Below are 27,069 nucleotides of genomic sequence, written 5' to 3'. Positions count from 1 at the left end.
CTGCTCCCGCAGGTCAGCAGCAGCTCAGACTCTGATGGTTCTGAAAGGCTCCTGAGATCCAACCGGGTCGGTTCTGAAACCTGGAGGAATCGGATCAATAATCATTATTTTATTATTATTTGTGTCGCAGCGCCATGTTTCTGCCCCCCCTCCTCCCCCCGCAGTGGGCCAGTCCGGATGAGGGGGGGAGGGGGGCGTGTTGTGACCGCGTGCGCGCGCGTGCCCGTGCGGTATATGTGGGAGTGAACAGCAGCAGCAGGAGCGGAGTCATCGGTCGGAACCGGAGCCGCTGGATGGTTCTGCTCAGCGGGACGCGAACAGGTGAGGCGCTGCTTCTGTCGCTGCGGGATTCTGCGGGAATGATCCTCTGCTGAGGTCACCGCTATGTGTACTGTTAGTGTGTGTGTGTGTGTGTGTGTGTGTGTGTGTGTGTGTGTGTGTGTGTGTGTGTGTGTGTGTGTGTGTGTGTGTGTGTGTGTGTGTGTGTTGGGGCCGCAGCCTGTGTTTATCTGCAGCGTTCAGCCGCAGCAGCAGCGGGGAAAGCCTCCGTCCCTCCCCGGCTCCGGTCGCCCTCCGGCCGGCCAGCCTTCGCGCTGCCGCCGGGCTGCGGAGCTCAGCAGCGGGCAGAGCGGCTGCCTCCTCCCGCTGCTGGCGGCTCTCCGTCAGGCTGTGGAGCTCCGATGTTCTGATGCTGTGAAATTATGTAAAGAGCTGCTTGAAGAGAGCCGGAGGATTAACGCGGGGAGGATGGATTTATGTAACAGCTCTTCCTCCTCCTCCTCCTCCTCCTCCTCCTCCTCCTCCTCCTCCTCCTCCTCCTCCTCCTCCTCCTCCTCCTCCTCCTCCTCCGCATGGAGCTCCAGCGGGGAGCCGCGGCTCTGCGGTCCGCTGCTGGACCCAGACCTGCTGGTAAAGCTCTGGTCCGCTGACCGAACCGCTTCCTGGAGAAACATGACATCATTACTGTTGTTTCTGCTTTGATCCTCCTGAAAATGTCAGATTTTTGCTTTTTATTCAGATTATTTTTCATAATTCAGAAGTTATTAGGAAAGTTTCTGTTTCCTGATGTTCAGAAATATTAAAAATCAATCAGGAGTTTCGATGTTTTCTGCAGCCGGGCGGTTCTGGACGGTTCTGGGTAAAATGATGTTGGGTTGCCATGGAAACAGCTGGTTCTGTCGGGCTGCTGGGTGTCACGGTGAAGTTCGGTACGCGGGCAGGTTCTGGGTCAGAACCAGCAGCGCCCGAACCGGGTTTACGGTTCTGGTTCTAAATGGTTTCTGGATCTAAACGGAACCGCTGCTGGTGAGAGCTGGACCCGGTCCTGATACTGACAGACCAGATCTGGATCTTCCAGATCCATTCTTCCTTCCGGACCGATGTTTGATCAGATGTAGTTTTAGGAAGCAGAAAGAAATCCAACCAGAACCGGTTAGAAAACCAACTGGACCGGGTTCTGTTGGACCGGTCAGACTGACGGCCATCAGTTCAGTCTGACGTGATTTAAATTATTTAGCCAGAAACAAAAACATGGAGTTTATAAACGAAATATTAGAAAACTAAACAGTTTAAACTAAATATTTAGTTAACTAACTTCTTCATTGGGAGATAAATATTTATTTTGAAGCTAAATACTTAGTTACTTTAAATACTTAGTTACTTTAAATACTTAGTTACTTTAAATACTTAGTTACTTTAAATACTTTGTTAGCCAACCAAATATGTAACTAAATAAGTAGTTTGAAAGTGTGATATTTCTAAGTGAATTAATAACTAATAAAATGTGACTCTAACATTTGAACATTTCTGACTGAAACTTTATGAACTCAGTTCAGGGTTTCCCCCAGTATATTGTAGACCTTGTTTATGTTTTTAGGAAAATAATTATAAATAAAAAAAACGATATATATATATATATATATATATATATATATATATATATATATATATATATATATATATATATATATATATATATATAACCAAAACAGTTTCTGTGGCTCTTATTAAAACTCAACAGATAGAAATGTTAGAGCTACTAAAGCCACATTAGCATTAAATTAAATCTCAGTGCAGCAGATTGAACTCATCCTGCAGGGCCGGTCCCAGGCTGCATGAGGCCTGGGGCAGAATCTGACCTAGGGGCCCCTCTTGCTGCTAAAACCATCAGCACCTCTAACAGCTTCTGGGTTGATTTAATCTGGGAGAGAGAGAGTAGATTAACTGGCCAACCTGAAAACAATCAGTTATAATTACAGTTTATTAATTTGTATTTATGAACAAACAGCTCAAAGTCAAAGATTAAACTCACAGCATCAGATTGTTGCTATGGTAACAAAACAATCCAACTATGAATATTGTCTGAACTTTTACAAAGTAAACAGCTCCTTAAAATCTTACATTTAAATGTTAAACAATTTAAAATATTTTAATCTATTTATGCTGAAACCATTAAATCAAATTCAGCAGCATTGCTCATCTCAATAAATAAATGTTACATTTATGTATCTGTGGTTTGTGTTAATATGATCATTTATGGCCCCTGGGGGCCTCATGGAGCCGCTGACTTAATTTGGATTAAACAGAAGCGAAAATAATTGATATTCATCTTAATTAATTTTTTTATTTGTTGTTTTTGATACTAGTTGTGGTTTAAATATTGTTTCACTGGAGATGTTTTCCAGTAACATTTAATAACCCAGTAATATTTTTAAATTTTCTGTCACTTTAACATGTTTTAGTATAAAAACATGGCCGACGCCTCGGCGCCGGCTGAGCAGGTTTACTGGGAGAAACTGCAGTTTAATGGAAAACATCCAGAGATGAAGTTCAGGAGGTCCATCAGAACCCAGAACCTGGGCCGGGGCTGATTCTGTCTGGTTCTGTAGAACCGGGCCGGTTCTGGCCGGTTCTGTCTCAGTCCAAACAGAGGAAGTGGAGGCGGCTGCAGCATCAAAGCCTCTGAGGGGAAACGCGGCGCCGGCTCCTGCAGAGGAAACCTCTGATGTTCTGGTTCTGGGCCCGGACTCTCCTGGTCAGAACCCTGAGCTGGTTGCCATAGCAACGGAGCAGCTCTGGTCCCATGAAGGAAAGATTTATTCATTTATTCATCTCAGTGAGGAGAAGCTGAAACAGCGGGCCGGGCTTTGACTAGACCCTTCCAGCTGCTTGTTTGGGCTCCTGGTTCTGCTGGTGACCCAGTTTGGACTCACACTGGGTCACCATCACTCCGCCACCGCCGTGCTTTAACTTTAACCCTGTCCTGACCTTTAACCTTTGACCTGACGGCTGAGGCCTGCAGAGGAGGTGGAGATCATTCCTCTGAGCTTCCCGCTCTGACCTTTGACCTTTAGCTGAACCTGCTGAGACAGCTGCACTGTAAAATCACAAAATATTACCAAGTATCTTTTTTTTTTTTAATTGGAAATCTCTGATCACATTTAAATAAAATAAACTTATAAATAAAGTTTCATGTCGATACTAAATGTTATTTTAGGTCAATATTTTATTCATATTGATGGAAAAGTTTCACTGGCTGATAATTTCACTAATAACAAAACATTTTCACTTTAAACAAACTTCTGTGTCTCACTGAAACATTATTTATCAGTTAGTTTGGTTTTATCTCTACACTGTAAAACAAACGTTTCTGCTGCAGGTTCAGTTTTTTACTTTCTCTTCCTGAATCGTCTCAACGGCTGAAACAGTTTGTGTCCGGGTCCAAACCGATTGGTGGTTACCACGGCAACCAGACACCCTGATTGCTGGTTTCACTCCGGCTGTTTGGGTTTCATTTAAATGTTTAATCTCAGTCTGGATCTGGTTCTGTTGGGTCGGCCCGGTTCTCCTCCCACTTCAGTTTGGGCCCGTTTGATTCAGGATGAGTGGCTCTTTGTTCAGACGGTCCCTAAACGTCTCTGTTCGGACAGTCCCTGAACACCTCTTTGTTCGGAAGGTCCCTGAACACAGCTCTGAGTTCAGACGGTCCCTGAACGCCTCTTTGTTCAGACGGTCCCTAAACGTCTCTGTTCGGACGGTCCCTGAACGCCTCTCTAGGCTCCTCTATTTCTGGAAACATGAGTCATCTTCTCCCGGATTACACAACCAGAACCTGGTTCTGCGGGTCGGTCGGGCCGCAGCAGGAAGCCGTTCAGCCAGACGATTACCGATCATTTGATTATTGATCAGGGATCAAATGTTACAATTTCTGTTCTGTTCATCCATCCATCTTTAGATCATCAAAGTCAGATTGTTTCTGTCTTTTTCCCAGGATACATTTCTCTGCCCTTCCTGCTTATTGACTCTACATTAATGTTTAATCTACACTGTAAATATTTCTCTGATGTTTAACTGATTTTTACAAAATCAAACATTTCTTCAGAAAAACTAAACCTTTGAGTTATGAAGATGTGATTCTGACTGGCGTTTCTCCTCCTGCTGCTGTTTTTAAAAAGCCAAACTCAGAGTCTTTAAACCTTTAAAACGTCTTGAAACTTTTTGTTTCTCCGCAGAAATGTTCAGATTCGGTTCGTCTGGAGGTCAAAGGTCGAGATAAAAGCAGCTTCAGCTGTTTGTGGTTCCGGTTCTGTGACTTGTTTTTGCTCCAGATCAGATAAAACTCCAGAAATAACCGATGTGTTGCTGCAGCGGCCTGGGCTCTTATCTGAGAGCGCAGCGGGGGGCCAGGGAGGCAGCGAGGGGCCTGGGGCCCGGCTCGACCCGGCGGGGTCCGGCTCTGCTCCAGGAATGTTAAGCTGAGTCGATAGACACCTTCAGGTCTGTCAGGATACCATAGACACGAAGAATCGTAGAGAGGAAGCAGGAGAAGAAAGGAGGAAGTTAGAGAGGAAATGGTTTGAAAGGAAAACAGGAAGGTCTGAGGAATGAAACAGGAAGGAAGCAGGAGGCAGATTAGGAAGCATGTGAGAGGAAGAGACAGGAAGAGCGAGGAGAAACGACAGAATGAAGAAGACGGGATTAAAAACCAGATGAAACACAGCAGGACTCAAATCCTGCTTTATCCAGCTGCTGTTGCCATGGCAACTGGACCAATCAGCAGCTAGACGGCGAGAAGGTGGCCAGTTTGATTAAACTTCATCAGCGTTTCAGTGGAAAAACTCAAATGTTTCAGGAAACCAGAAAAAAAAAACGTTTTTTCCTCCAATTTCTATGTTCTAATGTAAAAATGAGGAGAAAAAGTTTCCTGTCAACTTTTAGCTGCTGGAGACGAGAAGGAAAGAAAAACAACAAAAACACTCCTGGAAAAACAAAAACAAAAAAAACTGACTTCCTGTCAATCAGAACCAACGGCTGCAAGACGCTGACGTCTGCGTCGACCAATGGGAGCGGCCGATACAGAGAGGCTGGGCGTGGTCGCTTCAGCTGTGGGCTGAGATAAGAGACAGGACTCACACACACACACACACACACACACACACACACACACACACACACACACACACACACACACACACCGAGCTGTAGCTGAGTTCTTGTGATTTCATAAAATCCCAGAAAACAGAAACTTCAGGCTGAAGCTGAACTTTGTTCATTGACCAAACAGGCGTCGTTTCATCATTCAGTGTTTATTAAGATTTAGATTTTATATTCATTAAAAAAATAAAAAATATTCAAATATCATAAAAACATGGAATCCGATGTTTGCAGATGCAAAACATTGAAGTGTCAGATTTGATTTTTACCTCCAAATAAAGTTTTTGAAACATAAAAATCTGTCGCATGTTGCCTTCAAACACCTACAGAAAAAGTAGAATTAAATTAAAACGACCTAACATTATAAACTGCTGCTTTTATTCCACTTTACTGAGACCGATGGAGAACCTGTGGTGCTTTCAGGAACAAATTGGACATCAGAAAGAGACAATTATGGTATTGATTTGACAGCACAGAAAAGGAGTTGGTTTCTGCATTCTGAGGTTCAGTGAATGCACCATGATGTGAAGCTAAAACTGGCTGGGAACAGCTGGCGATGCCTTCAGATTCTACGGGAACAGCTGAAGATGCCTTCAGGTTCTATGGGAACAGCTGGTGATGCCTTCAGGTTCCATGGGAACAGCTGGCGATGCCTTCAGGTTCCATGGGTACAGCTGGCGATGCCTTCAGGTTCCATGGGTACAGCTGACGATGCCTTCAGGTTCCATGGGAACAGCTGGCGATGCCTTCAGGTTCCATGGGTACAGCTGGCGATGCCTTCAGGTTCCATGGGAACAGCTGACGATGCCTTCAGGTTCCATGGGTACAGCTGACGATGCCTTCAGGTTCCATGGGAACAGCTGGCGATGCCTTCAGGTTCCATGGGAACAGCTGGCGATGCCTTCAGGTTCCATGGGTACAGCTGACGATGCCTTCAGGTTCCATGGGAACAGCTGGCGATGCCTTCAGGTTCCATGGGTACAGCTGGCGATGCCTTCAGGTTCCATGGGTACAGCTGACGATGCCTTCAGGTTCCATGGGAACAGCTGGCGATGCCTTCAGGTTCTATGGGAACAGCTGGCGATGCCTTCAGGTTCCATGGGTACAGCTGGCGATGCCTTCAGGTTCCATGGGTACAGCTGATGATGCCTTCAGGTTTCATGGGAACAGCAGGTGATGCCTTCAGGTTCCATAGGTACAGCTGACGATGCCTTCAGGTTCCATGGGTACAGCTGACGATGCCTTCAGGTTTCATGGGAACAGCAGGTGATGCCTTCAGGTTCCATGGGTACAGCTGACGATGCCTTCAGGTTCCATGGGAACAGCTGGCGATGCCGTCAGGTTTCATGGGAACAGCAGGTGATGCCTTCAGGTTCCATGGGTACAGCTGACGATGCCTTCAGGTTCCATGGGTACAGCTGGCGATGCCTTCAGGTTCCATGGGAACAGCAGGTGATGCCTTCAGGTTCCATGGGAACAGCTGGCGATGCCTTCAGGTTTCATGGGAACAGCAGGTGATGCCTTCAGGTTCCATGGGTACAGCTGGCGATGCCTTCAGGTTCCATGGGAACAGCAGGTGATGCCTTCAGGTTCCATGGGTACAGCTGGCGATGCCTTCAGGTTCCATGGGTACAGCTGGCGATGCCTTCAGGTTCCATGGGAACAGCAGGTGATGCCTTCAGGTTCCATGGGTACAGCTGGCGATGCCTTCAGGTTCCATGGGTACAGCTGGCGATGCCTTCAGGTTCCATGGGAACAGCTGGCGATGCCTTCAGGTTCTATGGGAACAGCTGGCGATGCCTTCAGGTTCCATGGGTACAGCTGGCGATGCCTTCAGGTTCCATGGGTACAGCTGATGATGCCTTCAGGTTTCATGGGAACAGCAGGTGATGCCTTCAGGTTCCATGGGTACAGCTGACGATGCCTTCAGGTTCCATGGGTACAGCTGACGATGCCTTCAGGTTTCATGGGAACAGCAGGTGATGCCTTCAGGTTCCATGGGTACAGCTGACGATGCCTTCAGGTTCCATGGGAACAGCTGGCGATGCCGTCAGGTTTCATGGGAACAGCAGGTGATGCCTTCAGGTTCCATGGGTACAGCTGACGATGCCTTCAGGTTCCATGGGTACAGCTGGCGATGCCTTCAGGTTCCATGGGAACAGCAGGTGATGCCTTCAGGTTCCATGGGAACAGCTGGCGATGCCTTCAGGTTTCATGGGAACAGCAGGTGATGCCTTCAGGTTCCATGGGTACAGCTGGCGATGCCTTCAGGTTCCATGGGAACAGCAGGTGATGCCTTCAGGTTCCATGGGTACAGCTGGCGATGCCTTCAGGTTCCATGGGTACAGCTGGCGATGCCTTCAGGTTCCATGGGAACAGCAGGTGATGCCTTCAGGTTCCATGGGTACAGCTGGCGATGCCTTCAGGTTCCATGGGTACAGCTGGCGATGCCTTCAGGTTCCATGGGAACAGCAGGTGATGCCTTCAGGTTCCATGGGTACAGCTGACGATGCCTTCAGGTTCCATGGGAACAGCTGGCGATGCCTTCAGGTTCCATGGGTACAGCTGGCGATGCCTTCAGGTTCCATGGGAACAGCTGACGATGCCTTCAGGTTCCATGGGTACAGCTGACGATGCCTTCAGGTTCCATGGGAACAGCTGGCGATGCCTTCAGGTTCCATGGGAACAGCTGGCGATGCCTTCAGGTTCCATGGGTACAGCTGACGATGCCTTCAGGTTCCATGGGAACAGCTGGCGATGCCTTCAGGTTCCATGGGTACAGCTGGCGATGCCTTCAGGTTCCATGGGTACAGCTGACGATGCCTTCAGGTTCCATGGGAACAGCTGGCGATGCCTTCAGGTTCTATGGGAACAGCTGGCGATGCCTTCAGGTTCCATGGGTACAGCTGGCGATGCCTTCAGGTTCCATGGGTACAGCTGATGATGCCTTCAGGTTTCATGGGAACAGCAGGTGATGCCTTCAGGTTCCATGGGTACAGCTGACGATGCCTTCAGGTTCCATGGGTACAGCTGACGATGCCTTCAGGTTTCATGGGAACAGCAGGTGATGCCTTCAGGTTCCATGGGTACAGCTGACGATGCCTTCAGGTTCCATGGGAACAGCTGGCGATGCCGTCAGGTTTCATGGGAACAGCAGGTGATGCCTTCAGGTTCCATGGGTACAGCTGACGATGCCTTCAGGTTCCATGGGTACAGCTGGCGATGCCTTCAGGTTCCATGGGAACAGCAGGTGATGCCTTCAGGTTCCATGGGAACAGCTGGCGATGCCTTCAGGTTTCATGGGAACAGCAGGTGATGCCTTCAGGTTCCATGGGTACAGCTGGCGATGCCTTCAGGTTCCATGGGAACAGCAGGTGATGCCTTCAGGTTCCATGGGTACAGCTGGCGATGCCTTCAGGTTCCATGGGTACAGCTGGCGATGCCTTCAGGTTCCATGGGAACAGCAGGTGATGCCTTCAGGTTCCATGGGTACAGCTGGCGATGCCTTCAGGTTCCATGGGTACAGCTGGCGATGCCTTCAGGTTCCATGGGAACAGCAGGTGATGCCTTCAGGTTCCATGGGTACAGCTGACGATGCCTTCAGGTTCCATGGGAACAGCTGGCGATGCCTTCAGGTTCTATGGGAACAGCTGGCGATGCCTTCAGGTTCCATGGGTACAGCTGATGATGCCTTCAGGTTCTCTGAATAATCCAGATTTTATATCGTGACAGAAAGGTTCAGATCTCTTTGTGGTGCGTTTACTGACCTTCCTGGGTGTCAGACAGGAAGTTCCAGAACTCCTGTTGCTTCAGAGTGAACTCCTGATTGAAGTGAAGTTTTTCCAGAAACCAGATGTGAACCTTAATGCATCCAATAATAATAAAATGTCTGCATAGCAACCAGCAGCTGTTGCTATGCAGAAGCTGAGGTTCATCTGATCTGGTTTGTAAAACTTCAGGAATATTTTTCCTGATGAAGAGAAACGATCAGCAGATAGAAAATGTTTTTTCTTCCAGCTCTGCTGCATCATGACTCGGCAAACTGTGACTCAGCAGATTTCAGTCTGTGACCCACTTCCACATGTTCAGCATGAGACTGCAGCAAACTGCAGCAGCAGGAGGAAGAGGAGCTGCAGTTCTTCATCCTGCTGTTAAAACTGTTAAATAATCTGGGATCCACTGGATTCAGTTTGATTCTGGGATCCTGATCGATTCAGATTCCTAAACCATCCTGATGGGATTCCTGCTCATTAGCTCAGAGATGGACCTGGTCCGACCAGAACCAGCAGAGGTTCTCCTGATACTCAGAGTCTTTTACTGCATCATGATTTGATTTGATTTTTTAAATGATTATCCAGGATGGTTCCTGCCAGGAGGCGGGTCTTAGCGCTGCCAATCAATGCTGCTAAATGAGCTAACAGGAGAGAAGCAGCTCACCTTTACAGGAAACCCGTTTATCCGCCGTCATCGGCACAAACCGGATCCTGGACACAAACAATTTGTAGCAAAATATCAACATTTCCGCATAAAACAGAAACAAACTTCTGACCAATCACAGCCCCGAGCTGTGAGCGATGTGGCTCCGCCCACCAGTGAATTGGCTCCGCCCACCAGCAACGTCCCAAAGTCCTTACGGGCTGAAAAACGTCCAGATGTTTGGCTTCACTGTCTTCCTTTTATTTAGTAGTTTTTTCTCAGTTTGTGCTGATTTCTGCTCACACTTACTTTCCAGTGCCGTCTCCATGGCAACATTGATACAAAATGGAGACAGCTTCATGCTTTGTTATTGTTTTTAAACTGATTTTGGGATTTTTAAAATCGATTCTGAACTGAATGAGATTCTGATGTGAATCGAACGGCAGAAAATCCTGAAATCCAGAGAGAAAATGACTAGAAATCATTTTCTAATCATACATTTAATACATTTAAAACAGTATAAAAGTGAAAGTCTCTACAGTTTAGTAAACAAGTCAAATATTTCTCCTCATTTATTGGCCATTTTGTTTTTATAATCTGCTTAATGCAGCCATATGTTCTTTGAAATGTCACAGTTCCCAGCAGTCCCTGAACGCAGCATCAGCAGGCCGCGGTGTTAGGCAGGAAGTCAGTGACCGGCACTAAGGACCGCCACAGCGATGCTAACGCGCTGATTTACGGCGGCCGGTGTGGAGACAGAGAGGTTGTGACTCTGAGCTGATGTGATCTGAAACTTCATCTGGTTTTTATGAAACATGAAGGAAGAAAAAATAAACATCAAACGGTGCATTCACTGACAGTCAGGAGTTTCCTGCATGTTGACCAGAGAATCAGACTGTTTGATTTAATCCCCGGGGCGTGGCAGGCGGGCGGGGCTGGCCCGCTGCCTCTGTGACCCCTTCAGGGAGGTCCGGCGCTGGCAGCGTCAGCCTGCCGGCTGATTGGACGGCGCAGGGAGGTAACCTAGCAACGGGCAGACATCTCCCTGCATTCTCGGCGGACCCGGCAGCCCGGCAGCATCCCACTCAGCAGAACCGGGAGGGAAGTTCTGGTGGCCATTTCATCTTCGGCTCGTTGCCTAGCAACAGAGTCCGGTTCCTGGAAATGAAGCCGCTTCCTGAAATAGACGCACAGAGAACAGGAGCACAGATCTGCATTCACGGATCAGAACCGATCCGATCACCAGAACCCGGCAGACTGGAGCGGGTCGCTCCCCAGAGACGGAACGGCGCCTCTTCCTCTTCTGAACGCATCACTTCCTGTCTGCAGGCCGGGGTCAGAGGTGGAGAAGCAGCTGATTAGTGAGTCAGAGCAGAATGAGCTGTGAGTTCATTTTTAAAGTTTCAGACAGTAAATGTGACCTCTAGGTGACCCCTGGTTGACCTCTGGGTGACCCCTGGTTGACCTCTGGGTGACCCCTGGTTGACCTCTGGGTGACCCCTGGTTGACCTCTGGTGATGGCAGTTCTACTTTCTGCTCCAGACTCTCTGGCTGCTGCTGTTTGTTCTCTTCTGTAGAAATGAATCAGCTGTTGATTAATGATCATTTCTGAGCTGAAAATGATCTTTTCCTAATTCTGATTCAGGTGGATCGGGGTCAAAGGTCAGACAAAGAAATAATTTGTTTAATATCTATAGAGAATTTCCAGAAAAAAATCAAATGTGATTAATAATGTAGAAAGAAACATTATTTGACCCGCAGGCTGGTGCAGCGGTTAGTGGTTAGAAGTTAGCAGTTAGCGGTTAGCAGTTAGTGGTTAGAAGTTAGCGGTTAGCAGTTAGCGGTTAGCAGTTAGTGGTTAGAAGTTAGCAGTTAGCGGTTAGCAGTTAGTGGTTAGAAGTTAGCGGTTAGCAGTTAGCAGTTAGAAGTTAGCAGTTAGCGGTTAGCAGTTAGTGGTTAGAAGTTAGCGGTTAGCAGTTAGCGGTTAGCAGTTAGTGGTTAGAAGTTAGCGGTTAGTGGTTAGAAGGTAGCGGTTAGCAGTTAGCACGGCCACCTTGTGGCATAAAGCTTCTCGTTGTGAACCTGAGTTTTCTCCAGGTACTTCCTCTTCCTGCCGCTAAAATCTATGAGATTGGGCACGCTTCTGCTACTATGCTAATAAACAGAGCTAATTTTTCATTTTTCACGTTAGCACACTTTTTTGCTCCACGTCTGTCTTTAAGTTTTTAGATTTAAGTTTTAAAATCTTCCTACAACAGTTGAAGCCATTGGGGCCATAAGATCTCAAAAACAAAATGTCGTCTCATCGACGTATTTCAGGTTTTGTAAACTGAGAAATTTGCTCCTGATGATGATAAATGACTTTAGTTTCATGAATGAAGGTTTCAGCTGCAGGAAGTGACCACAACTCCCAGAGCTCCCAGTCTGGCCGTCAGGAAACCATTAAGGTATCAATTATTCAGACACCAGAGTCTGAAGAGCCGGATTCTGATCAAAGATCAGGGTGGATTCTACAGTCCAGCTTGACATCCGGTCTCTGAATGTAACGAATTTAAAACAACGTAAACGTCCAAATCCGTCTGAACAAACAGCAGTTTCATCTAAAACCTCCTGATCAGCAAAACCTAAAAACAAATCAAAGTACAAATAAAGTATCCAGGCCTGTCACGATAGACGATAAATCAATTAATCGTACCATAAATTAAAACTATTGACGTCATTTTAATTATCGGCATTATCGTCTCTTCTGACCTTTTTCTCTTTCAGCTAATGAGACTGAATGAAAAAAGGCTCAACTCCGGTGCTCTCCACTGACCTCTGACCTCATTTCCTTAGTGTAAAGCCCAGAGCTGTCGGCCGATTGTCGGCCCATTTTAAAACCTGACAGGCCACACATTAGCCGACAGAAATCCTAGGTATAACGGTTAGATCATGTGGTGTCCAACAATGGGCACAAAATAATGGCTACAAGTCCAGTGAACTAATTTTAAAACCAGGTATTAATCAATGCTGTAGTACAATCTACCTGCAATGCATGTGGCTAGTGTCAGCGTAAAGTCCTGACTGAATGAAAATCATTAGAACCTGTTTACCTCACGTTAACGAAGAACAGCTGAAAAGTTACCGGGTTTATCAACTGCGGTAGCAATTTCGCTCCAACTCCTCCTCTTGTCATTTCTATATTCTTTGCATGTTGAATAAACATTAATGTTGTTTCCACATATCATCTCCGATGTCCGCTGGACTTCGGGTTGCTGTTTGGGATTCCCCTCCATAATTTCCCCTCAGAAAACACGGAGGGGAATCCGAGCTTTCTGATTGGCTCTGATTGGTCACATTCAACAGGTGTAGTTAAAGGTCCCAGTCGGGGAAAACCCTGATTTGGATCGGAGCGGCAACGAAGATCTACCGTAACACACCACACAATCTTAGGAAGACCAACTTCTAAGATTGCCATAAGGGGAAAAATACGAGCAAAAAATCATGTAGTGTGAATTATTGCATCAGGTAGTCGATGTGCCCGTCTTCTCTATTTAAATCTAATTATTACTGAAGGGCAACATAATATACAGACTTCATAATCTTTTGGTTGAATGCAGTATTTATTTCCACTTTGGCTTTATGTTGTTTAGTTTTTATCAAGTACATTTTTTGTTAATGGAGACTGAGAATCCATTTTGTTTTTGGTTGTTTTGTTTATTTTGTTTATCAGCTCCAGTGTTAAATATTCTTTTGAAAATAAAGTGTATCTATCTTTGGCAGGAAATCACATCATTATTATGTCATTTATATTAAATCAGTGTAAAAAGGTCTTCAGACAATATTATTGTTTATCGCAATAATTTTTGAGACAATTAATCGTTGAGCAAAATTTGCTATAATGACAGGCCTAAAAGTATCACTTTCATTGAAAAACATCTAAATTTCTTTTCAGTCCCCGACCATTTAAAATATTTAAGTTTTAAAATATCTAATTGAATAAAGTAAAAACTGAATATTTATTTGTCTTGAATGAACTGAACCCAAAATTATCAAACTTATTTCAAACCCAACAAACCAAAACGTGAAGAAACATCGAATTTAATGGAAAACGATGCAGATTAAAAACATTCAGAGCAGATTTTTATTTCTAGATGCGCTCCGGTGGTCTGAACTCATAGAAAGTCACCATGTAGATCAGGGGTCTCAAACTCCAGTCCTCAAGGCCCGCAGTCCTGCAACGTTTAGATGAGCCTCTGCTGCACCTGAACAGAATAATGAGGTCATTAAGGTTCTGGAGAACCGATCCACACCAGGAGGAGGAAATGAAGCCGTTTCATTCCAGTGGTTTGTACCTGTGGCTCATCTAAAACCTGTAGGTCTGCGGCCCTGGAGGCCTGGAGTTTCAGACCTGTGATTTAGAATCTCAGTCGTTCTAGGTGGAGTTTTCTATAACCTCTAGATCTATGTGGTTGAGATGTGGCTCCATCCTGGCTCTGCAGCGCCCCCTGCTGGATCACGCTGACGACGCTCTGATGATCCTTCAGCTCCCAGTTTGTCTCCCAGTTAAACTACAGAGAAACCATTGAAACCAGTTAAACTACAGAGAAACCATTGAAACCAGTTAAACTACAGAGAAACCATTGAAACCAGTTAAACTACAGAGAAACCAGTTAAACCAGTTAAACCAGTTAAACTACAGAGAAACCAGTTAAACTACAGAGAAACCATTGAAACCAGTTAAACTACAGAGAAACCATTGAAACCAGTTAAACTACAGAGAAACCAGTTAAACCAGTTAAACTACAGAGAAACCATTGAAACCAGTTAAACTACAGAGAAACCAGTTAAACTACAGAGAAACCAGTTAAACTACAGAGAAACCAGTTAAACTACAGAGAAACCAGTTAAACCAGTTAAACTACAGAGAAACCATTGAAACCAGTTAAACTACAGAGAAACCAGTTAAACTACAGAGAAACCAGTTAAACTACAGAGAAACCAGTTAAACCAGTTAAACTACAGAGAAACCATTGAAACCAGTTAAACTACAGAGAAACCAGTTAAACTCCAGAGAAACCAGTTAAACTACAGAGAAACCAGTTAAACTACAGAGAAACCAGTTAAACCAGTTAAACTACAGAGAAACCATTGAAACCAGTTAAACTACAGAGAAACCAGTTAAACTCCAGAGAAACCATTGACCTCCAGCCATTTTCCGTTTTTCAGTAAGTTTCAGGTCTTGATGTTTCTGTCGTCATGGTTGCTTAATGACCCGCTTTTCGTTTTAAAAAGTACCAACAGGACCCAGTTTGTTGTTTCTGCACCAGAGTTCTGGAGTTACTGCTGGAGTTTGAGTCCAGTTTTCCTCCTGTGGTTCCAGGTTCTGATCGGCCCGACGAGCCCAGAAAGCAGAACAGAGAAGCTCCTGATGCAGAGATGATCCGCCTTTTCTCTGTGAGGTAAAAACACCGGCGGTTCTGAATGCCGCTTCCCGCTCACAGCCGGGCCTTCTGGAACCGTCCCTTTGTGTCTGTCGGACCCGCCGCACAAAGAGGCGCCGCGGCCGGGCGCTGCAGCTGCAGCAGGGCATGCTGGGAGTTCTGATCGAGTCCAAACAAATAATCTGACCAGAGACAAAATCCAGAGGTTTACAATCCGATCCTGTAAACCCGACACCATCCTGCAGAACCGCCAGAACCTCCATTCTGGTTCTGGTCTGGTTCAGGTTCCTCCCAGTTTAAACCAGAGCTTCCAGTCTGGTTTCTCTCTTTGTGGTTTTAATTGGCTGTCTGCCTGTCTCCTCAGGAACTGACCAATCAGCAGGCATGATGATGCCCAAGGTGAGTGGTTTCAGTGGGAGGAGTCTGGTGACCTTGAGCCGACCTTTTGACCTCTTCCTGTCCCTCTGTGTGCGGAGCAGCAGCCGGCGCAGACGTCTCCCGGCAGCGTCCTGTCGCTCAGAGGGACCGGCGTTCCCGGATCGCCCGCCGCCGCCATCGTGGTGAGACTCAGAGGAACGTCCTTCAGACGACCTTGAAGTGACCTCGGGCGTCTCTGACCTCTGACCCCACGTGTCTTTGTAGGCCAGGGTGGAGGACGGCGTCATCGGCTACAAGGACCTGGCGGCGCTGCCCAGAGACAAAGCCATCCTGGACATTGAGAGACCCGACCTGATGATCTACCAACCGCACTACAGCTACAGCCCTCTGGAGGTCACGACCTCTACTGACCTCTACTGACCTCTAGCGGTTCCAGGGATCAGTTTACATTTGATCACAGTTTTCTGTTTTTCTTCTCTTGCTGTTAAACTTGAACTGATGGAGCCCAACTGGTTTAACTGGGAGAAGATAGAAACCAGTGGCTGGTTAGTTAGTTAGTTAGTTAGTTAGTTAGTTAGTTAGTTAGTTAGTTAGTTAGTTAGTTAGTTAGTTAGTTAGTTAGTTAGTTAGTTAGTTAGTTAGTTAGTTAGTTGCTGGGACATTTTTCCTTCTTCCAGTTTTTGTTGAATCTGTTTCTCTCCTGTTTTTTCATCCAGAGGTCTTTGTCTCCTCGCTCCGTTTCTCCTCCTGCCTCCCCAGAGGTAAACACTCTTCATCACACTCTTCATCACACTCTTCATCGTTCAGGCCGATGCGTCTCCATGGAGACAGGGCCCTGATGCATCATCACCATCATCATCATCAGGCTGCAGGTTTCCTCCTCAGATGTTCTGGAGGCGGCGATCCGGCCCGCTGCCGCCGAACCGACAGGAGCCTGCACCTGGTTGCTATGGGCTGCACCTGGTTGCTATGGGCTGTACCTGGTTGCTATGGGCTGCACCTGGTTGCTATGGGCTGTACCTGGTCGCTATGGGCTGCACCTGGTCGCTATGGGCTGTACCTGGTTGCTATGGGCTGCACCTGGTTGCTATGGGCTGCACCTGGTTGCTATGGGCTGTACCTGGTCGCTATGGGCTGCACCTGGTTGCTATGGGCTGTACCTGGTTGCTATGGGATGCACCTGGTTGCTATGGGCTGTACCTGGTCGCTATGGGCTGCACCTGGTCGCTATGGGCTGCACCTGGTTGCTATGGGCTGTACCTGGTCGCTATGGGCTGCACCTGGTCGCTATGGGCTGCACCTGGTTGCTATGGGCTGTTGCCTAGCAGCAGCAGGGACGCTGCAGATTTGTTTGGACCTTTCTGTGGTTCTGTCGGGTCGCCTGAAGGTTGTTTCTGTGGTTTTTTAAAAATATCTAAATCTGTGATTTCTAAAACATACATTTTATTTCTGAAGTATATTTCTATACTTTAGAAACATTAGCAGGAGATTCGGTGTCGGTGTCCAGATCAGGACAAGAACAGGCTGAAGCAGCAGAAGTGAGAAACACTGCCGCCTGCAGGTGGGAGGCAGCATCACATGAACCTTTTCATCATTACTGCTCAACATTTGCAAAAAGCTCCAAATTATTCATTACAATAAAAACATCGGCAGGAATCTGTTGATCTGAGAGAATTTCAGTGATTGTTGAACCTGGAGGAAGTGATGTAAACACAGAGTTTATTAAAGCAGCGACTCCCAACCCAAACCCGGCCCTCTGGCCCCCTGCCAGCTGTACCTGGGGACCGGGTGGCTCTACAGGACCACAGAAAAGCTTCTGGCGGGCCGGATTTGGCCCCCGGGCCCTGAGTTGGTTTTTATCCAGACGGGTTTAAATGACATGAATTCACTTCCTGTCCATTTCCTCTGTTTCCTCCCAGAACTCGTCCAAGGAGTCCAGGGACTGGCTGGAGAACCGGTCGCCTGGCGGTTCTTCACCCGGTTCCACCATCCAGAGCAGCAGAACCCAGAGCTCACACACACCGCCGGCGCTGAACACACCCATCGCCGCCAACACACACCCGGCGGGCAGCAAGAGCGCCATGCAGCATTTCCACCGACCCGGTAACGGCACAACGCTCCACTCTGGAAACACGTTTCTGCAATAATTTACAACGTTTAGTCTGAAGAACCAAGGTTCATTTTTCAGTCGTATTTTCACCAAGTTATTCATTCAGTTATAAATTCAAACTAAATATTAACAAGCAAAATATTTAGCCGAAAACTAAATATTTAGCTAACAAGCTAACTACTTAGCAGGCTAACTGCAGTTAAATATGTATTCTTGAAGCTAAACATTTAGTTTGCTTATTAAGTGTTTAGTTTGGGGCTCTGAGGTTTATGAATGGATGAGTGACTTGGTGAAAACATGACTTTCGAACGGCTCCGAGTCTCCAGGTCAACGAGTTTCTGAAACTTTAAAACCCTCCAGGTTTTAAAACGCACAAATAATATAAAAATCTGAAGGTCTGAGGATGAAACTGGATTAAATATAAAAAATAAAAAGACTTTTTCTGTTTTATTTACTAAATAATTTTAATCATAAATTTTAGTCGTTTTTGATGAAATTTTTTTTACATTTTTTTTATAGAAAACGGATCCAACATCTATAAGAAGCCTCCCATCTACAGGCAGGGTGAGTTTCTGACTGAATGTGGGTCAGCGCCGCGCCCGCTAATCAGCTTTAACATGCTGAGTGTGTGTGTGTGTGTGTGTGTGTGTGTGTGTGTGTGTGTGTGTGTGTGTGTGTGTGTGTGTGTGTGTGTGTGTGTGTGTGTGTGTAGACGTCTCGTCCTCGCCCGTCCCTCAGGGGAAACACATCGAGGATCTGATCATCGAGTCGTCAAAGTTCCCAGCAGCTCAGCCTCCAGATCCCAACCAGCCGTCCAAAATCGAGACCGACTACTGGCCCTGCCCCCCGTCACTGGCCGTGATCGGTACACACACACACACACACACACACACACACACACACACACACACACCACATGCAGAAAGTCATGCAGCAGCTGACGTTCCCTCTAAATCCTGCAGAGAAGGAGAGTCAGAGGAAGGACCAGCGGGAGGAAGAGGAGGAGGATGAAGGGGAGCTGGAGGACGAGCTGTGGGGCCTCCGGGCCCTGCAGAACCAGGAGCTGAACAAGGTGGGGATCAGAACCCGTCGTACGGAGAAACATCAGGGCCAAAAGAAAACAAACAGAAAAAGATTGAAGTTTTATTCCGATACAAACCCGATGGCCCGGTTCACCTCCACACCTTCCCTCGGTGCAGCGTCTGAGCCGCTCCTCACTGAAGTTCTGTTTTGTCGGGTCAGATCCAGTCCAACCTCGGGAAAATCCTCCTGAAGGAAGAACTGGGGAAGTCTGCGGGTCCACTGAGGAGGAAGACCCGTTCACTGCCGGACCGGAACCAGAACACTGGTACGGACTGAGCCTGGACCCCACTGGTTCTGATGGAGTCTCCTGGTTCTGATACGGTCCAGTTTTTCCAGAATCCGTCCCTCTGGACCGACCTTGCTCTCCTCTGTTCCAGGCTCCGGCGCCTCCAGGTCGGTGTATTTCCCAGCATCCTCCAGGAGCGGCCTGTCCCGGGTACGTGGTTCTGTTCCTGCTGCTGCGCGACCCGATCGGGTCACATGGTGACCGGTGTGTTTCTGTTTCAGCTGCAGTCTGCAGAGTTCGGCTCCGCAGAGAAAAACCCGGCAGGTAAATCCTGCAAACCGTTTCTTTTATCCAAAGTGAAAGTTAGCAGCAGAAATCTGGAAAATTAATAACCATCATCTTCAAATAGCAGAGAATTAATTTCCTGTCACATTATTCATTCAGTTATATCAGATTCTAACTAAATATTTAATTTACAGGATAAATATCTAGTTTGTTTTAGGCTAACAACTTAGCATGCTAACTAAATATTTAACAACTATTTAGCTGATGTTAGCTCACTACTTAGCTGGCACTAAATATTCAGTTAACAACCCAAACATTAGCTTATTCACTAAACATTTTAACGATAATATAAACGTTCAGTTATAAATTGTGGCTTTTATAAATAAATGATTAAAATGGTAAAATCATGACTTGGAAAATGAAGCCATTTTGTCCAAATTGTTCATTTTTAGCTTTAATTTGACTAAAAACATAAATATCTCCTCTTCCTGTTCTTCACTCTGAAATGTAGAAAATATGTTTATTATTTCTGAGTTTTACCTGTAAATATTTCCATCCTGGTGTGAAGCTGCAGTGATCCGTTTCCGTCTGTCTGTCTGCAGGCCTGCAGGTTCGTCTGAATTCACCCGACATCCATGATGACGACAAAAACTCACGTTTTCACTGGGAACCAGTTACAATCTGGGAACCAGTATTAAAAACCAGTTTGATCTGTGATCTGTGTAAACTGTAACCAGTGACTGTCTGTGTTTGGGGTCATGGGGTCAGAACGGAGACTCCAGGATAGACCGGGGGAACTCCCTCCCCAGCATGCTGGAGCACAAGGTGAGGAAACTGGACCAGTTCACACCAGCTTACTGGAGTCTTACTGGTTTTACTGGTTTCACCTGCTGTTGTAGATTTACCCGTATGAGATGCTGGTGGTGACCCACAGAGGGCGCAGCAAGCTGCCCCCCGGGGTGGACCGGACCCGCCTGGAGGTAACTTCTACGCAAACTAGATCTGCTTTCGTCAGGAAACATTCCAGGTTCTTCCTGATCAAAATAATTTATTTCTAATGTTTCGATCAGATTCTGCTAAAAAATTCAAAATTAAGTTCACTTTATTCTTCAAATTAGTTTTAAAAGTTTTAAATTAGATCACAAAAGCTGTTTTGTGGTTATTCTTATTTACTTATTTATTTTTTGTTCTGGTTTATATGTTTATTTTTTAGTGATTTATTTATTTACTTATTTTCTTCATCTTTTTCCATTTCCACCCAAAATATCTGTGATTAATCAAAACAAGGAATATCAGAGAAAAGAAAAATAATAATGCAAACAACTCTAAGATTAAAAGTAAAAGTAGATTCTAGCCCACATGTAGGATTTGGTTTTTTTCTGTTTATTTAGTTTCTGGGTCTGTAGAGTCTCCAGGTTTTGATCAGTTACACCTGCGTCTTGTTTCCCCTGATTGTCTTCCTGTGTATTTAAACTCACCTCTTTGTCTGTTGGGTCGTCGTCTCGTCTCGTCTCGTCGTCTCGTCTCTTCGTCTCTTCGTCTCGTCGTCTCGTCGTCTCGTCTGCTGTCAGATGTTTATTGTACCACCAGTTGAGCTCTTAGCCTTCTGCTGTTTCTGTGCTGCTTGTTGTTTATCATTAAATTCATCATCTATCACTCTTCAACCATAACCTGGGTCCACCTCAAGTCATGTGTTAAACAATTTCATTTTTAATTTGGGACACCATTTGGTAGCTTTCTGTGTTTTTCTTTGTGCTAAATGTATCCATTTAATTATTTTTTTCTTATCTAACTGGTTATTAGTTATGTTAAATATTAATATCTCTGTTCGTCTGAAATGTTTGCTTTGGTTGCACTAATCTGTGATTAAAACGTTTCTATGGAAACCCAGCAGAGCGTGGAGTCGTTGCCTCCTCCTGGCCAGCAGGGGGCGACAGTGTGAGCCTGTTTCAGCCTCTTCTGTCCTCCTGCAGAGACATCTGTCCCAGGAGGAGTTCCTCAGCGTCTTCAGGATGCCCATCGAGGACTTCGACCGCCTCTCCCTCTGGAAGAGGAACGAGATGAAGAAGAAGGTCTGTCTCTTCTGACCTTCCCGGGACTACGCTTCCCAGAACCCCCTGCTCCTCCCGGACGGCCCGGCGGGAAGCGGGACGGACTGCGGCCGGGTTCTCCGGACCGCCGGACTCTTGGGTCCACAAGGACGGCTTGGGGCGGGCTGTCGGGGTTCTGCTGCGTCACTTTAGCGTCACCAGCTTCACTAAACTAGCTAGCGCACAAACTGTCCGGCTAACGGGAGAAGACCCAGCTGCTGTGTTCTGGTTCCGAATCCTGGAATCCGCCACAAACAGCAGAAAAAGTCTCAACATTCCTCTGACCCCGAGTCAGTTCCCACAGCGTCCCTGACGGGGCCTCCTATTGGCTAAGCCAGCGATGATGTCACAATGACGGCGTTTCTTTCCCAGCAGTGAAGAAGAAAAACGAGGTTTGAAGATGATGACAAACTGGAGCCGAACCTGCAGACCGAAACAAGCTAACAGCTAGAATAATGATTGATTATCCGCATAAATAATCGATTCTTTTCAAAGATTACATGACTGTTTTGATGAATAATCAATTATTCTGATGATTAATTGGTTATTTCAAACAATTAATCTATCGTTTTGACAAATAATCAATTATTTGGACAAATCTATTATTCCAATGACTAATCTAATATTCTGCTAATTGATTATGTTGAACAGAAATCAATTCTGACAAATAGCCAATTCCTCTGATGATTAAACTATTATTGCAAAGATTGATCAACTATTTTGATGAATAATCGAATATTCTGACTGTTCATCAATTAATCTGATAAAAATATTTGGTATATTCTGGAGATTTTTCATTTTACTGCATAAGCATTTTATACAGTGATGGAAAAACAAAAATATAACTAAATAATTCTTTTCCTTTTGTAAATAAGAAAATTAACATTGTGTTGCTAAAATGCTAAACTAATTTATTTCTACAGTGAGCAGATTATTTTTAGTAAAGGTTTAATCCGCAGATTTAAAAAAAATACTTAAAACATCAACATGAGAAAAACTCTGGTCTTTTCATGCGTGTCGAACTGATCTGGGGATTATTTACTGGATTATCTGGTTAATAATTGGGCTGTTGAGCACATTTTACTGTCCAACATCTTTTTACAGGATGTGAAGCTGAACCTGCATCTGCAGCAGTTCTGGAAAAAACAGATTCATTTTCATCTAAAATGATAAATTTATATATTTTTGTACAGTTTTGTCTCAATTACTGCTAATTTACCCTTTTTACCTGTAGAATATATTCAATATATTCATTTAATGATTAATCGATTATTAAATTAGCTGACGATTATTTCCTGGTCCCAGTAAACCCAGCTCACCTTACTGGTTCCAGTCCAGCTCCAGTCTGAGTCGTGATCAAATCTCCTCGTTTTTCTTCATTCGTTCATCAGCAGAAACCACTGCCACACACACACACACACACACACACACACACACACACACACACACACACACCCTGAGACGTGGCCCAGTGGTGGTTGGCGTCCAGTTCGGCTCTCGTTGCTTCGTGACCAAACGATGTGCAGCTGTTTCTCAGAAAGTGGCATGTTTGTTATGAATTCATCTAAAAATGTAAAAATGATTAAGAGGAAGCGGGAAGTTTGAAAGAAACGGACTTCAGCTGGTGGAAACCCGTCATTCTGCTCCGTAACGCTCCGCAGCGCCACACCTGGCCGGCAGGTTAACTGCACCTAACGAGTCAGGCTCCGAGTCCGAACCGGATTTAAGGAAACCCGTTTCAGATTTAATCCAGCTGGGATGAAAATCAGAGGAATAATTATTTCGTATTAATGTTCTCAGATGGTGCAGCTGCTGTTTTAATTTCCATTAAGTGATTTAATTGTCGAGGCAGGCCGTTTACAGCTGATGTAAAACAGCTGCTGGTGGATGGGATGCAGAGGAAACACGAAAATAAAATGAAGTAAAGGCTAAAACACAATAAATTACCTAACATCCTTATTTAAAATAGAATTAAGAATGTATTTTTGTCAAAACATTACATTTCTGTTAAAATTAGCACAAACCTTTAGAAGCAGCTTCCTGTGGAGGCCAGCAGAGGGCGCTCTGACACAGGCTGCACTCAAACGGAAACAGAAGAAAAGCTGTTGACAATAAAACGGAAATATTCAAGAAACATTTTAAACATATAAACTTTTTGTTATGTTATAAATTATGTTTGAGGATTGATTTGATATTTAATATTGTTGTATATTTTTGCTGTTTTATGCATTTTTACAAACTAAGCAGTGGATAATAAATCTAACTATATTTATTATTATTTTACTGCATTTTTAGCTTTTATCAGACTTTCTGTAGGACAGTTAGGAGCTTCAGTGTTTTAGGCTGCAGGATGAGCCCTGGTTATTAATTACTAATGATTATTCATGATTATTCCCGTTATTAGTGATGATTAATGTTGATTTGGATCCTTTAAATCCGGGCTCAGGGACTCGGACCTGCGTCAGTCGACTCGCTCTCACTGCATCATTTGAAATGAAAAGGTCAAAGTTCACCGCCAGCATCACTCCTTCGCTGCTTCCTGTATCTGTGGAAAAACGACACAAACAGAAAAAATCATTTGTCTGAAATGTGAGGCGAGTCGGAGCGAAGACGCGTCCGCCACGTTGAGTTGGGGATTTTTCTTCAGTTTTTGTTTCCTGGTGTTTTCCTGAGCGGTTCATGCTGTGTTCTGATTGGCTGCTTGCCGTGACCGACTCCATGACGACACAAAGATTGTTCATGTTTCTCTTTTTCTACAGTTTCTGCTGTTTTTGAATCAGTTTTTTATTCTTTGCAGGACGACTCAGACGCTCATCTCATTTTATTTATTAAAAAAATGATTTATTTTTATTCTGGTGAAATAAAACAAAACCAGGTTTTTCTCCCACATCCTTCAGCTTCCAGAAAAACAATTAAATCTTATTTTGGAAAATATTTACTTTGAAAACTTCTGCAGTGATCCATAGTTTAACCTTAGGAACTGATTTCTGTCTAACACCTGAAGGATGAAGCAGATAATCACATTTAATCTCATTTATTGTTTAAATTGTTAGTTTTCTCATCTACCTGAGCCTCCTTCATCACCTTTAGCCCCTCCTGAGTGGGTCGGTGTTTGGGTCTGACGTCATCCTGCTGACGTTGTTTTCATATCTGGGTGCAGAAATGTAACATGATGAGTGAAGAGCCAGAATTACAATAAAAAGGTTTCTAGCAGCTTTCAGACCATGACCATGTTTCTCTGGAGGAGGAGGAGGAGGAGGAGGAGGAGGAGGAGGAGGAGGAGGAGGAGGAGGAGGAGGAGGAGGAGGAGGAAGAAAAGGTGGAGGAGGAAGAGGAGGAGGAAGAAAAGGTGGAGGAGGAAGAGGAGGAGGAAGAAAAGGTGGAGGAGGAAAAGGAGGAGGAGGAGGAAGAAAAGGAGGAGGAGGAGGAAAAGGAGGAGGAGGAAGAGGAGGAGGAAGATAAGGAGGAGGAAGAAAAGGAGGAGGAAGAGGGGGAGGAAAAGGAGGAGGGGGAGGAGGAAGAAAAGGAGGAGGAGGAGGAAAAGGAGAAGGAAAAGGAGGAGGAAAAGGAGGAGGAGGAAGAAAAGGAGGAGGAGGAGGAAAAGGAGGAGGAGGAAGAAAAGGAGGAGGAGGAGGAAAAGGAGAAGGAAAAGGAGGAGGAGGAGGAAGAAAAGGAGGAGGAGGAGGAAAAGGAGGAGGGGGAGGAGGAAGAGGAGGAGGAGGAAAAGGAGGGAGAGGCGGAAGAAAAGGAGGAGGAAGAGGAAAAGGAGGAGGAGGAGGAAAAGGAGGAGGGGGAGGAGGAGGAGGAGGAGGAGGAGGAAAAAGGAGGGAGAGGCGGAAGAAAAGGAGGAGGAGGAGGAAAAGGAGGAGGGGGAGGAGGAAGAGGAGGAGGAGGAAAAGGAGGGAGAGGCGGAAGAAAAGGAGGAGGAAGAAAAGGAGGAGGAGGAGGAAAAGGAGGAGGGGGAGGAGGAAGAGGAGGAGGAGGAAAAGGAGGGAGAGGCGGAAGAAAAGGAGGAGGAGGAGGAGGAGGAGGAGGAGGAGGAGGAGGAGGAGGAGGAGGAGGAGGAGGAGGAAAAGGAGGAGATATTTAGCTCCAAATAAATTCACTTGGTGATAACCAGAAGTGGACTACCAAAATAAAAGCTTCTTCCTCTGAACGTCTTTCTGAATATGAACTCACTGCGTTTCCATCTCTTCTTCTTTTGTTTCATCTTTATGACTAAATAACTCAAATCATTTCTGTTAATGTTTGATTGTGTAACTTTAAACTAAATAAAAACTCCACAGATGAATATTGTCCACTCAGATTTTAATTTTTACAGATCAGTGTTTGCTCAAACAGAAACTTTCTCCTGAGTATAAAGAACAGTAAATATAAAAAAGGATTTCTTCCTGGTAAATATCAATCAGTCAGTTATTACATTGTGCTGATCAGTACATAATGAAAATAGTTACAATATTTATTAAAATAAGAACAGAGAAGATCAGCGATTCTGCCTGAGAAATGAAAAATAAAACATGAAAACTAAACAGCAGGAAATGCTTTAACGTTAAAGTCTCCGGACTCTGGCGCCCCCGGTGGCCACCACTGGTCACTGCAGCTACATCAGAAACCCTGATTTTCTGTTTTCCTGTTTTTAATGGCAGCTGTGAGCCAAACGGTTTCCATCCCGGAAGCGGGTTTCCATGGCAACCAGATGACGTTCCTCCTGGACGCTGAGCTGTTTTCTTTTCAGGGACAGTTAAACATTAAACAGTTCATAAAATCAAGTTTTCTACAAACTTTGTATCTTGAAAATGTTCAGAAAAGATTCGATAAATGGTTTGAGTTTCTGTTCTCCTGGTTTTCCTGCAGCACCTGAACTCATCACAGAACCTGAGAAAAAGCTCCAATCAGCTGCTTCCGGTAAAACGGATCAATGTTTATGAAGATCCGGAACCGGGTCGTCGGTTCTGATCCTGGAAGAATCTTATAAACTAACAACACAAAGTTTAAAAGGAATTTTTAGGTTTTTTTGCTGTTAATTAAAACATCATATTAGTCCTACATAAATTAATTATCTGGTTATTTGATTGTTTCTTCTTTTAGGAAACTCGTTAACTGAAAAACAAAACTTAAAAACATATCCCAGAGCAACAAAAACAACCAAAAGTTTTTTTTGTTTTGTTTGTTGTTGTTGTTGTTGCTCAGAGATTCTGTTGTTTTTCAACAAAATGTCACTACTTTCCTTTTCATGTTCTGTATTTTGGCAATTTTCTGACACATTTCTAAAGTTGTGGCTCCACATTTTGGTCCCCAGGGGCAGATCTAGTGATTCCGGGGCCCGGGGCGAAACAGGCCCCAAAAACACACCGACTTCGTTCATCCAGTAAATGACTGCAGGTGGTTGTGTTTTTTACAGTACATAAAAGTGATCATGTTTCATATCCTACTTTACCATAACAAGCATATTTGTGTCTTTATATAAAACATTTATGGAGATAAATTTTCCATTGATCTTCAGTTCATCAGTGATTCAAATTATTTTTTAAATAAACTTTAGTAAATCACTAATAATAACATGATGTTCCAATGCTTTTTATTTACTTCTGAATAAATAGTTAGTTACTGTCTAACTATTATAAT

At 45.0% G+C, this 27,069-nt stretch overlaps 1 protein-coding gene across 2 annotated transcripts; it reads left to right on the top strand.

The window, feature by feature from the left end:
* dmtn (dematin actin binding protein) lies at positions 1-22,636 on the top strand. 2 transcript variants are annotated; one of them, XM_023343507.1, is made up of 18 exons: positions 1-321; positions 11,179-11,232; positions 15,212-15,290; positions 15,637-15,671; positions 15,752-15,832; positions 15,915-16,043; positions 16,367-16,411; positions 17,570-17,753; positions 18,280-18,324; positions 18,473-18,625; positions 18,723-18,832; positions 19,003-19,108; positions 19,221-19,279; positions 19,351-19,393; positions 19,957-19,964; positions 20,123-20,179; positions 20,254-20,334; positions 21,328-22,636. In XM_023343507.1, the coding sequence occupies exons 4-18, from the start codon at positions 15,657-15,659 to the stop codon at positions 21,439-21,441; spliced, it is 1,230 nt and encodes a 409-aa protein (XP_023199275.1). In that variant the 5' UTR covers positions 1-321; positions 11,179-11,232; positions 15,212-15,290; positions 15,637-15,656; the 3' UTR covers positions 21,442-22,636. The 2 variants fall into 2 exon arrangements, with proteins under 2 accessions (XP_023199275.1, XP_023199274.1); XM_023343506.1 differs by lacking the exon at positions 11,179-11,232 and having other exon boundaries at positions 2-321.
* Positions 22,637-27,069: the final 4,433 nt, after the last annotated feature.

This window comes from Xiphophorus maculatus, chromosome 12 (genome assembly GCF_002775205.1).
Source record: "Xiphophorus maculatus strain JP 163 A chromosome 12, X_maculatus-5.0-male, whole genome shotgun sequence".
Taxonomy (NCBI): domain Eukaryota; kingdom Metazoa; phylum Chordata; class Actinopteri; order Cyprinodontiformes; family Poeciliidae; genus Xiphophorus; species Xiphophorus maculatus.
The sequence above is the reverse complement of the archived record's forward strand: the minus strand, read 5'-3'. Positions and strand labels throughout refer to the sequence as shown.